At 33.9% G+C, this 12,886-nt stretch overlaps 1 protein-coding gene across 1 annotated transcript in view; it reads left to right on the top strand.

The window, feature by feature from the left end:
• The window catches only part of RLF (RLF zinc finger), a 71,375-nt gene that overhangs the window by 49,015 nt on the left and 9,474 nt on the right, over nucleotides 1-12,886 (top strand). The window contains exon 6 of the mRNA XM_010996946.3: nucleotides 7,749-7,885. Coding sequence (XP_010995248.2) covers nucleotides 7,749-7,885 — 137 coding nt within the window. The remainder of the gene's footprint in view (nucleotides 1-7,748; nucleotides 7,886-12,886) is intronic.

The following is a 12,886-nucleotide window of genomic DNA, read 5'->3' as shown; positions in this document are numbered from 1 at the left end:
AAGGAAACAATTCCATGTACAATAGGATCAAAAAGAATAAAATATTTAGGAAAAAAATTTTAAAAAGCGCGAAAGTTGTACACGGAAGACTTGAAAATTTTTGTTGAAATAAGCTCTAAAATAGAACAGCATCCCGTATTCATAAATCAGAAGACTTAATATTGTTAAGATGGCAGTACTCTCCAAATTGATCTTCAGGTTCAATGCTATTTCTAATCAAAACTCCACCTTCCTCATTTGCAGAAATTGACAAGCTGATCTTAAAATACATGTGGGAATTCAGCGGACCCTGGATGGCCAAAACAATCTTGTAAAAGAACAAAATTGGAGGACTCACACTTCTTTATTTCAGAGCTAGTTTACTAAAAAGTTTTCAGTAATCAAGGCAGTGTGGTACTGGTAAAGGTAGGCAAAAAGATCAGTGTACTAGAATTGAAAGTCCAGAAATAAGCCCTCACACTTATGGCCAATTGATTATCTACATGGATGCCAGGATAATTCAATGGAGGAAAGAATAGTCTTTTCATTGGATGGTTCTTTAACAAGTGGGTATCTACTTGCAAAAGAATGAAGTTGAATCCTTAATACCACATGCAAAAATTAACTCCAAATGAATCATAGACTTAAATGTAATAGCTAAAGAAGATACAGGAATAAATCTTTTAAGACCTTGGATTAGGCATGGATTGTTTCTTATATCTGACACTAAAAACACAGGCGACAGAAGGAAAAATAAATAGGACTTCATCCAACTTTGTGAGTCAAGGGCAAAAAGTAAAGAGTTCATCTACAGAATGGGAGAAAATATTTGCGAAGTGTGTATATATATGTATATAAAGGGCTTGAATCCAGAATATATGGAGAAATAAAGATCAATAATAAAACAAATAATCCAGTTTTTTAAATGGTGAAAGGATTTTTTTTAATCATTAGAAATTTTTTGAGCAGTAAAATTGGAAAGTACAGAGTTCTGGTACGTATCCCCTTACTCTCAGCTTCACCTATTGACATCTTGACATTGGTGTGTTACATTTGTTACAGTAGGTGAGCCAGTACATTATTACTTATTAAAATTCATAGTTTACATTAGGCTGTGCTCTTGGTGGTGTACATTCTGTAGGTTTTGACAAACCTAAAATGACATGTATCTACCATCACAGCATCATGCAGAATGGTGTCCCTGCCCTAAAAATTTCCCATATTCTGCCTATTCATTCATCCCTCCCTCTCCCCTGCCATGCCCCTGGCAACCACTGATCTTTTTTACTGCCTCCATAGTTTTACCTTTTCCAGAATATCATGTAGTTGGAATCATACGGGGCATAGTTTTTTCAGATTGGCTTCTTTCACTTAGCAATATGCATTTAAGATTCCTCCATGTCTTTCTGTCTCTCTCTTTTTTAATGTTATTGTCAAACTCATATTGCCCTTATTTAATTTTTTTAAACAACAAAGTCCATGGTTAGGGGTCAGTCTTTGTGCTATGCATTCTGTTATCTCAAGTTCTCAGGAGTCTGGTCTGCTGTTTATTGTGCCTCTGATATTTCCTGGAGTGGCTTGTTTATTTGTGCTTTTTATAGTTTGGGATTGAGTTTTGGTCAGGGGTAGGGAATTCTTCATGTCTGAGAATTCTCATAGTCTGTAGTTAGCATATATATCTATAAATCATTTTTATGTTTGCTTCTGCCAGGTGATTCAAAGCTGTTACCAGCCAGTATCTTCTTTTTATTTTGTTTTTCTCAGTTTGGGGTTTTTAGACAACAGAGTGGTGTTATATCAGACTCCAGGTTTGAAGGAGGACAGGTTACAAATTCTCAAAATGTTTTTTTTAATCCCACAAAAGCCCAAGGTGAAACAAACATGTTTTCCTGGCTCTATCTTTTTATTTTCTATTTATTTATTTATTTTTTAAGTCCAACTTTTCTCTGAGATTTTAGCTCTTCAGGGGTTCCAACTTTATGCAGAAGGGCTCGGTGCCAGCTTCCTATCTTTGAGTTCTTTCTTTTATCATCTCCTAACTACGACTTGTAAAATCCAAGCCTCTTAGTGAAATTATCAGCAATCCAGCAAGTTAAGGCAGTTGTCCAGTCACACCTAAACACTTTTTCCTTTGATATTTTTTGCTTTCTTGAGTGTTTAGCTATGTATTTATAAAACATGTTTCTTGTGTTTTATCCAGGATTTCTAAGTGCTTTGTCACAGGAACATTTTCAGACATTACTCTTATCAAGTCCAGGTCTTTGTTTTTATTCCTTCCTCATCACCAGGGCTGGCAGGAAAGTATGTAACCATTATATACTAAATTCATAGGGCAAGGTGGTATGTTTTCATTTTTTGATAATTGTGTTTTCCAGTATTAGCCACTTTATGCCTTTATCCTAAAAATTTTGATACTGCTAAATTCTAACGCCATTGATAGTGCTTATGCATGATCTATATTTTTGTGTCATTAAATTTGTCAGACTTTTGTTACGAAGTAGATCTTGATAAGGAAAGATCTGAAGTGACAGGTTAGGACTTGGAAGAGGCTTAAGGTGAGGGCATGGTGTGGAATGAATGATCCTGAATAGTGTTTCAGGTGCTTCTAAGTTCTTAGCTGGTTCTGCTCACAGTCCATTAATTCCAATTTAGTAAATGTTCATTGACTACCCTTAGAAATAAAACAATCACCATATTCCTTGTCTTCAAAGAGAACAAAGATGGGTATACAGTTTCCTTTCTAGGCAGTCATAGTGTGTTGTCATTTCTACTGTTAAAGCATCTCAACATAGCATAGTGGCTAAGAGTATGGACCCTGGAGCCAGATTGTCTGGGCTAGATCCTGGGATGTTTACTACCTATATAACCATTGGCAAGTTGCTTAATTTCTCTGTGCTTCGAGTTTTATAATTTGCAAATGGGGATAACAGTAATTCACCTACATTGTAGGGCTGTTGTGAAGATGTAATAATTTAGTTAATGTAAATTTGTAGAACGGTGCCTGGCATATAGTAATGCTGTATAAGAGTTAGAAATATTATCATCATTATTATTTTCCATTGCTTTTTTTTCTTCACATCTCCTTATTGCTCTCTTTCGCGACAGTCCGCTTGCCCTCTCTTGTCTGTCTCATGGGCTGATAAAAACTCTTACTTGAGTCACAGCAGAACATTAGGGTAAAAGAACAAATATATAATCAACACAATTGTACCTTTCTTTTAAATAGGTACATAATTGCAGTAGTCATATATTGAATCCAGTAGTATAACTATATTGTATTATTAATGAGGTGTTAGAAGTATGTCATTATAATTTGCCTGAATTTTTCTGTTTATTTTATTTATCGTATCTCTTTTCCCTCTATATTCAAGAAAATACAAGTATTTGGGGCAAAATACTAAGATTCTCTTCAACTAAAAAAATGTTAACTGAGTGCTTATTTGTCATACAATGATCTGAAGCAGGCAGTGACGGGGAATAAAAGTATGAGATAAGGTATGGTATCAGGTTTTAAGGGATGAGTCTATAAGGAGGGACAGATAACAGACTGAAGAGGCTCTGGCATCAGTTTCTTTATTTGTAAAAGCAATCAGGGTTTGTTTTTTTTTATTACTTAGTTAAATGAAAGTGCTGAATAAGTCTAGAAGGATATTCCTGTGTTAATAGTCTAGATAAGTGTGGGTCAAATGAGTTCCTAATCAGAAGGTTATACAAAAAACCCCACCATAAAATCGTCCTACTTTCTCAGTAGAAACCTATTTATGGAAGTAAAACAATCAAGTTAATAGATATTAAAAATGTGTGTAAGGTGCCATGCTTAGATGTTATGGACCTCACAGTCAGAAACTTCATTATCAAGCATACAATTGTATTCCAAATGTCAGGTAAACAAACAGCAGTATTAAGCACGAACTAGAAGAATGTTAGTATTTCAGGTTTACTAGAAAATGTATAATATTGGAGAAAGTTGAAGGTAAGTTTGAGAAGTTGGTAGATTAGTCCTGTGCAGGGGCCTGGTTACCAGAATTCCCTGTGGTAGGCTCAGAAGGCACTGATGCACTGGAATAACAGAAGCTTCTACTCCTAGGAACTCTCTAGACTTGATGTTCCGGCAGTAGTGCTGTGCTGCCCTTGGCTATATTCCAGTGTTTCTGTGCCTTCAGTCCTGTGCTCACTCTTCCCTTCTAGGCCCTTGCATTTGCTTTTCTTCCTGTCTGGAACAGTTTTCTTATTTCTCTCTACTCTTTCCCATGGCTTATTCCTGTCCATCCTTTATTTCTCATATTAGTTGTTTTCAACCCATCAAGCTTGGGTTAGATTTTTCTGACCTGAGGTATTTGAAAAATACTCTATACTCCCCCAGTGTAGCATTTGACATACATTATAAACCTGCTTCCTCATTTATTATCCCTGACTAAACCATGAGTTCCATGAGGGCAAAAATTAGGTTGGTTTGTATCCCCAATATTTAACACAGTACACAGAGGCAACTTAATAAATAACACTGCTTTGACTGACAGACAAATGCATTTTAACATGACTATTCTCCTTCCTATGGGATTTTGTGCACAGAGGATTTTGGATATTATTTATAAGACTGCTCTTGTCCTCAGGGAGTTTATAATCTAGTTGGAGAGCCAGAGTAAAAGCACACACAAAGGTAAAATAATAAAAGATAAAGATCAATATTAGCCACTAGTTCAGTAGTTGACTCAAAGTAGAATAAAAAAATTGCCCAATTAAAAATGTTGACAACATGTTGTGAATTCAGAGCAGGGCAAGAGATCATTGGATGTCAGAGTAGTATATAAATGAATACTTGATAGGAGAAAAAGAGTCAGTTGGATATTGAAGGCTGGAAGGATTGTCTAGGCAGGTGAGAGGAAGCGAGACTATTTAGGCCTGTTATATGCTAACTGTGAGTTCATCTGTAGAGTGGAAATGGAAATAATAAAATTATATATGCCTTATAGATTACTAACCCATATTGTTCATATCATTTCTTCCTCCCCTATCATTTTATTAAATTTTTTCTTAAAATGTGTATTTCTAATTTACTTCATTTTTGTCTCTTTTTTAACAGTGGTTTCAAAAGATGAATGCCTGTATATCTGAAATGTACCTTTTAAAATGTAAGGGCTTCCCTGTAGGAATAAAATGGCATGAGATTAGGTTTTTATTTTGTTTACCACAGTTGACTTGAGACAAGAAATAATCTCTTCTTAGGCTCATTTTTCATTTGTGAAGTAGAAGTAATATTGCCTGCCTTACCAATCTTACAGATTTTATCGTGTTGGTAAAATGAGATACTTTAATAAGTTATTTGAAAACGATAAAAAATGTTCTAGAAATGCACGTTGTATGTTATTCCCGCTCTAATTTATATGTCTGACTTGAGAGAGCTTCTTGTGCTATTTCTCAGTTTGGAGATGTTGTATTCCTGCCAAAATCAGATTTTAGAATTCTTGGTTTTCAGCAAGAGCTTTAACATGGTATGGATGGTAGGTGGTGTTTGCTCTGAACAGCTGTTTTTACTTGCTGTGGAATTCTCACTTTGATCCTTCAGTCAGTGCAATGTTAAGTGGTTATGTGTTGGGTATTTCCTCTCTGGATGACCCTTCAGATTCATTTAGCTCTGAATGAGGACATAGTTGTTTAGGGCATCAGTAAAATTCCGTCTTCATGATGTATAATGAGGTCTTTTTAATTTTTTTTCTGAAGCCTGAATTTAACTTTAATTATGTTTAGGTTTTAACAACTTAACTTTCCCTCCTAACACTCGTTAGATATAAATTTGCATTAAGAGTGATTTTGCATCTGGGAGTGATCTTTTGAAATACTTCCTAGTGTTCTCAAGGTTCACTTTCTTTTTTTTCTTTTTTCCTCTTTTGAAAATTTATATATTTCATGAAAATATTTGTTGTCCAACATTTTATTTATTTTTATTGAAGTATAGTTGATTTACAGTAATGAAAACAACTTTTAACAGCACTTTTAAAGTGCTCCCTTGTTGCCAGTCCCTTTTAAAATGTATTTTTTGAAGACTTAACTGTAACTTCAACAGGCACACATATCACATTTTAAAAAATTGAGGTATAATTGATATACAGCGTTATAATAGTTTCGGGTGTGCAACATGATTCGCTATTTGTATATATTGTCAGATGATCATCACAATAAGTCTAGATAACATCTGTTACCATACATAGTTCCAGAAATCTTCTTTCTTGTGATGAGAACTTTTATGATGTGCTCTCAGCAACTTTTAAATGCACAGTTCAGTATTATTAACTACAGTCATCATGCTGTACAAAAACATTATAAAGTCTTACAGTATTTGAGGGAGCTTCTGTTATTCCCGCTTTACAGATGAGGAGACAGAGGTACTGTATTGCTAAGAAGTTACGTAGCTTATCCAGGGTCACACAGCTACTAGCTATAGAGCTGAAGAGGATATACACAGTCTGGTTCTAGAAAAATTGCTTTTAACCACTGCACTACACTGCCTATTATGTCATTACTTTATCTTTGTAAAGATTAGAAAACACAGAATTAAATAAGATTCCGTTTGTAAACATAAACTTTTTACCCTGATTAAACTTGATTCATTGATTCCATTCATCAGCATGTATTTACTGTCTTCTGTGTTCCAGACACTGTGATAAGTGCTGAGTTTTGAACAAGATGTGTGTAGCCCCTGACTTCATGGATTTTATATTCTAGCAGAGAAGACATGCTCATAAGTTGTTCGACTGATTGAATTACAATTTTGATAAATGCTGTAAAGGAGGAATTTGAGAGGAGAGTTTTTGCTGGGGATTCTAACGTGGTCTTAGAAGTTAGGGAAGGATTCCATGAACAAATGGTACTTGAACTAAGCTGTGAAAGAAGCCTTGTTATGCCTACCTGAGGGTATGACTAAAATTAGAGACTTTGAACTACCTATTGGAACTGCATAGCACTCTAGAAGAAATAAGCTAAACTTTGCCCTAATACACACCTAACTTATTATTTTGTATATTTGGTGTCTAGTGTAATTGACATTTATAATGATGACACACCCATGAAACAAGATTATGTTCTTCATATTCTGTTTATTAAGACAGGAAAGTGATAACAGAGAGTGAGAAATGGTCTTTAAAAGTCTTATTTTGCTAGTATACAAAAAGAGCCACAGAAAATTCTAATTTGCCCAGAGATTTTTTTCCCCCTGATTCCTATAAATAGTATAAATGGAAAAGATACATTTCTGAAAGTGTTTTAGTAGTTTGAAAAAGTCAGTTATTCAGAAGATTTTTTCCTTAATTATATGAGAAAATATATTAATATAGCATTTATGTTTATAACAGTTTCTCAACTGGCCTTTAGCCCTACTGGGAGTAAGGGTAAGCTTTGTATTTTTCTATCTGTAACTAGAGTGGCTTGAATAAAATTGAAAAAGAAAGAAAAAAGATGAGAGTATCTCAGGTGAATATAGCCTGAAGTTATGTGACATTTGATTTGTTTATAGAGTAATAGTGTTCATGAGTAATTTTTTTTAACTGTAGAAAATGTTTTTATCTGTGTTGGGTTTAATATTTTGTTATATGAAATAGTCATTCCAGAAGACTCAGCCATATTAGTTGATAGAAGAAAGTTTAAATCCCTCTAATTATTGCTTCATCAGCTATCAAGGATAGAAAACGTTATAAAGAAGCTTCATGTTATATAACAAAGTTTACAGAAAAGCCACCATTTACTTTTTGACTTAGTCATCTTATTTTTGATAGATTGCAAAGGTCGACTGCAAAGAAGTACTAGACATCATATGTAATCTGGAATCCGAGGGTCAGGATAACACAGCCTTTGTTCTTTGTACGACTTACCTTACCCAGCAGCTCCAAACTGCAAGTGTATATTGTTCTTGGTAAGTATATTTAGTTTTTATTCCCTTTATTTGTTAGTACATTTTATACAGCATTTAGGATTTACATAAAACACTGGTTTGTTTAAAACTTTAAGTCTAAGCAGATTAAAGGATGACATGAGAATTAAATCTTGTTTATAAGCTAAACTATGTAATTTAAAATATTACTGGTTTAATCTTTTCCAGAAGAGTCCAAAAATAAAGAACAAAAAGCTTGAGCTCCTCTTGATTATTCCATAGAGTGTTGTCTGTTAGCTTTAATATATATGTATTCTTTGAAGATAAAATTATGGCAGTATGAACCAAATTGGTGTTAGTTTGTTTTCCTTTACATTTTTCATATCTTCTGATAGTCACTTTCCTCCTCTTGTTTGGAACTCACTAATTATCTAGGTTTCTAGGTTAAACTTCCAGTAGAGAAGGAAATCCATTTGAATAGTAATCTTTTTTGCAACTTTGATACTGTTTAGCAGAATTGCATTATTTGATTTTAATTCAGTTTATATCCTGTTTGCCCACAGAGTACTTAGTTGCTAAAAAGGAAATAGTAAGTGTAATGTATGGTTCTTTCATTCTGCCTGTATTGAAGCTATTTAGGCCAGAGGGACAAACCTGGTACACAGGAAACCTCTAAAATGCATGACACTGTCAATAAGTATCAGATTAGTGGTATGGATTAATGCTAAGAAAGATATCAGAGAGGACATAGTATTTGAGCTTTAATTTAAAGAATGGGTTGGATTTGCATAATCTTGATTAGAGGACCTTTGAGTATTTCAGAACCTGAGGGTGGCTTGAAGTTGGAAATGAGCAATGAGCATTTTATTTATAGGAAAACCTAGTGAAGCCTTTCGTATGCTTCAGCCCTTATTGATCTCCCTCTGGAGCATCTGTATGTATTTGTAAAGTTTGCGTTTTTATGTTACTGTATTTCTTTTCATTTACTTTTTTTTGTAGAAATATTATTTTGTTCCGTAAGTTATCTCATCCAGTCCTTGTAATAATCATTGTGCATACAGATGAGGCAGTGGAGGATGAGAGAGATTGAAGTCTTTTGATTGCCTGAGGTCTCAAGCTAGAGTGATAGAGCTGAGAGTAAAGCCCAGGGTTTTTGACTCCTAATTCATTGCTGTTTTCTTCTATACAGTTGTTTTCTTGGCACAGGGCCAGAATTCAGAATTGCAGCCTTCTATCACCAAGTCCTCTGTGCTAGAGTTCCATCTCCTGTGAGAAAGGAGATAGTAGGATAGGAACTTAAATATGTTTTGTAATAATCATTGTGGACATTTTGTTAGGGGGGAAAAAAGGGTAATATAAGTAAAAAGAGTTTTAGCAGAGCAGTGATGTTTTTGATCACTAAATCAAGTAGAAGAATTCATTTTTCATGCATTAGAGATTAAAGGTTTTAGCTTCAGTAAAGCAGATGTATATACTTGTGGAACAACTCCACTTTCTTTTTACAGTTTTCTTTGCCTATAATGAAAAAATATCTGCTAGTTATAGCTAGGTTTTTAGTGCAAAGAATACCTGAAATCATATATGAGATGTTACAGATTACAAAGTGTTTTTTAAAACTATAGTCACGCAGTTCTTTTAATATGCTTGGTACAGCTTCCCTTTTTTTAGTGGCTCTAGGATTAATGCTGTTCCCCTGCAGCAGGAAGGGATTAACAGGGATTTCCCTCTTGTTGGCCTCCTGAGGAGCTATAATGAGTAAAGGAAAGGAAAGAAAATCTTTAATCACTTCACACTTGCAATTCAAAGAGAAATAGAGTATAAAATTTTAGAATTTGAAAACTTTTTTTTGTTTTGTTTTTTGTTTTTTTTGCTCTTCTATTATTTCCCAAAGGCTTTTTTTTTTTTTTTTTTTTTTGTAGTGGGATATTGGAGATAGAATAGCCATAGCATAAAACAGTGAACTTTACTAAGGAAAATGAATCTCAGTAATTCTGTTCTAATACAATAGATTCTTTTGTTGTACTGGAGATTTCCTGTGTTGAGGATAGTGGGCTACATGGATTTTTTGTCTAGAAAAGGAAAAAAACTTATTAAGTGGTATTTTTGATATGACAGTTATAAAAATATGACAGTAAAGTTGCAATATGATAATAAAAGCTGTCAGTTACTTTTAAATACATATATTGGAATTTATTAAGTGTCGTTCTTGAATTTAGTCACTATTGAAGATATCTGAAAGGTAAATTATATACTTATCACCTAAAAGAGAAATTTCCTTCAGAGACATTTTCAAATTACAGTAAACTATATCTTACTATTTTATAGCAGTCATCATATTATTGATCTCAAAAGGCATATCACTTAGCTTATTCATTAAACTTGACCCCTAAAGATTTTGGGCTGTTTGTAAAAGTCAAAGAGGTGCTGGAGGAACGAGTTCCCTCAAGATGCCTAGCAATGGTAACATAATTAGAGTAACCATGCAAGTGAGAAAGATAACCATTTTGAATGGGACAGTGTACATACAGATGCGTAATTACTGCTGCTATGTTAAAAATAAAATTATACAGTTGAACTTTAAACCTTCACACTAAGCTTTCAATGTGTATTTGATGGGTTGACCTTTGCTTTCTGTAATCTCTCTGAGTTTAAATCTTGTATGTTGTGTATTTGTGTTTCTTTAGATATATTTTCGTGTCTGTTTTCTCTCAACTAGACTGTGAGATATACCAGTGTTGCCCGGTTGTCTAATTTACATTTGAGTCCCCAGCACCTGGCAAAAACCAGATCCAGTGTTTAACTGAATTTTGTAGGGAGGGAAAAAGAGGTCATGAAAATCAATATTTGCATGGACTTTCTTTAAGGGATGGTCATTCCTTAAATCCAAAAAGTGCTCTTTGTCCCATTTCTAAAATGCCTGAATTCTAGATCACAGTGTGACATTGTGGGCCTCCTGCTTTGCAGAAACACAGTATAGTTTAAATTTCTTGCTTGGGAGCTAGATCTCCACTAAAATATGTTTCCTGCTATTAATAGAACTGTATTTCCTTTCCAGTTTTTCTGAGTTTGTATACATTTTGTTGTCTTGAGGTAGACAGTGGGCTAATTTGAGGGTATAATAAATCATCTGAACATTGGAAGCATCCATACAGTGGAATCATTTTCAATATATTCTTTAATGGTTGTCCATTTAAAAAAAAAAAAGATCATTGTAGTCATTGCGGTAGTATTGTCCTAGTGCTTATATGGTCCAGCAGGCTGTAAGTTGCTGTTGGTGGTTTCATTGTTCTGTTGTGCAGATTTGAATGGATGATTAAAGTGACATCTTGGCATTCTCACAAGTAATCTACTGGTTGTCGTGGTTTCAGGTGTGTTTTTATGTTGGGGTAGGTAATAGTAGTTTTAAATTGTTGAATTTTAACTGCAAATATGTGTACAGATTACACAGTACATGATAAAATGCCCCTGTTTAATCATGGTTACTTGGAGTTAACATAACTAGAGCTTGAAATATTTAATTTGGAATACGTGAAGCCCTAGACATTGTGATTTTTTTTTTTTAATTATTTGAGACTCCTTAATTCTCAACCTGCCTTTCATCACTTTATCAGATTGCCTAACTTTACACTTCCAGCTAGTTGATGAGTTTTAGATAGTGGATATCCTTTACCCTTTTATCTTTGTAATCAGGTTTTGCTAGCTTGGATAATTTTGTTCTTTTCAAATAGCATAGATTTCACATATGTGTATTTTGATAGATACTCCTCCCTTTTATCTCTGACCGTATGTAATTATCCATTTCCTTTGTTATTCAGAATTTTGCATTATTCTTTAAAGTTTTATTAGTAAGATGCTTACATGTGAAATGCAGCAGTTTTCTGAATTTAAAAATGAGCAGTCATCCCAATTACTTGCCTGTCTGGTAGCTATTTTCAAAGCTGGTCTATCTCAATTTTTACTTCTTCTGGTTAGGAAAGCAACACTAGTAACCAAAGACAAATATTTAACAGCATTTTAAGTTAGTTGTATTTGTTACAGCTCAAATTTGCCATCATTAAATATTATAAGCTTTAATCATGTCTTTTGAGACATATATTCATTTCAATCTTAGAAGCAGGTTTTATATTAATGTAAGAATTTTACCAGATGAGAATCCCAGTTACCTCCTTAAAAGTATAAGAAAATAAGTTCTATTAAATATATTTATTTTCAAATCTATTATAAAAAGAGGTATATTCATTTCTTAAGATTTGAATTTGTACCCAGCTTCGCAGAATAGTCTGTGTTAATAGCAAAAATAGGATATTAGTGTTCTAAAACTGGCTTGAGAAAATAATGTAATTTTTTTTTATGGAAGTCATTTAACAAGTACACAGTATTCATTGAGGTTGTACAGAGAAAAGCCACATTTTTTAGTGGTAACATTCTCTTCCATTTTGCTAACTTTTCTTGACATTCACGTTTCATATTGACATTAGCATTTCTATCCTGGGCACTTTTTTAGTTGCTAGTGCTTTTCCTTGAGAGTTTTCTCTTAACCCATTCAGCACTTTTATTTAGCTTATTATTTTCAAGCTTTTCTTTGTTTGCATAATGAAGACTTGTGGGATTCTTGTACTTTAGCCATTTTAGAGACGGAAAGGGCCCACGGGATTAACGTAGAGAAGTATACCGTTAGAACATTTGTTAGTTGTATACACTCTGTTGGCAGTGTAGTGATGTCTGACGATCCCTGCCCACTAGGCTAGGGTTTAATTCTGTCAGTTCACTACCAGTGTAAAGGGTAAAACCTTTTGGAATAAGATGGGATCTAAATAAGTCTTCAAAAATGTCAGCGTAAAGGAAGTAATCTTTTGTTGTTTTTATTTTTCTCCAGACAGAAAGAAAAAAGAAGTAGGGTAATATTCAAGGAGCCTTCTTAACAATTTTACCAGTTTGGGAGGAAGCAACAGGGGATATAGACAGTTTTTCCTTCTAGTTTTTGTTTACTCTACTATCAACGTGTTTTCACAAACCAAAAAAAATGGGGTGGGAAAGTAAGTA

The sequence above is a fragment of the Camelus dromedarius genome, chromosome 14 (genome assembly GCF_036321535.1).
Source record: "Camelus dromedarius isolate mCamDro1 chromosome 14, mCamDro1.pat, whole genome shotgun sequence".
Lineage (NCBI taxonomy): Eukaryota > Metazoa > Chordata > Mammalia > Artiodactyla > Camelidae > Camelus > Camelus dromedarius.
The sequence above is the reverse complement of the archived record's forward strand: the minus strand, read 5'-3'. Positions and strand labels throughout refer to the sequence as shown.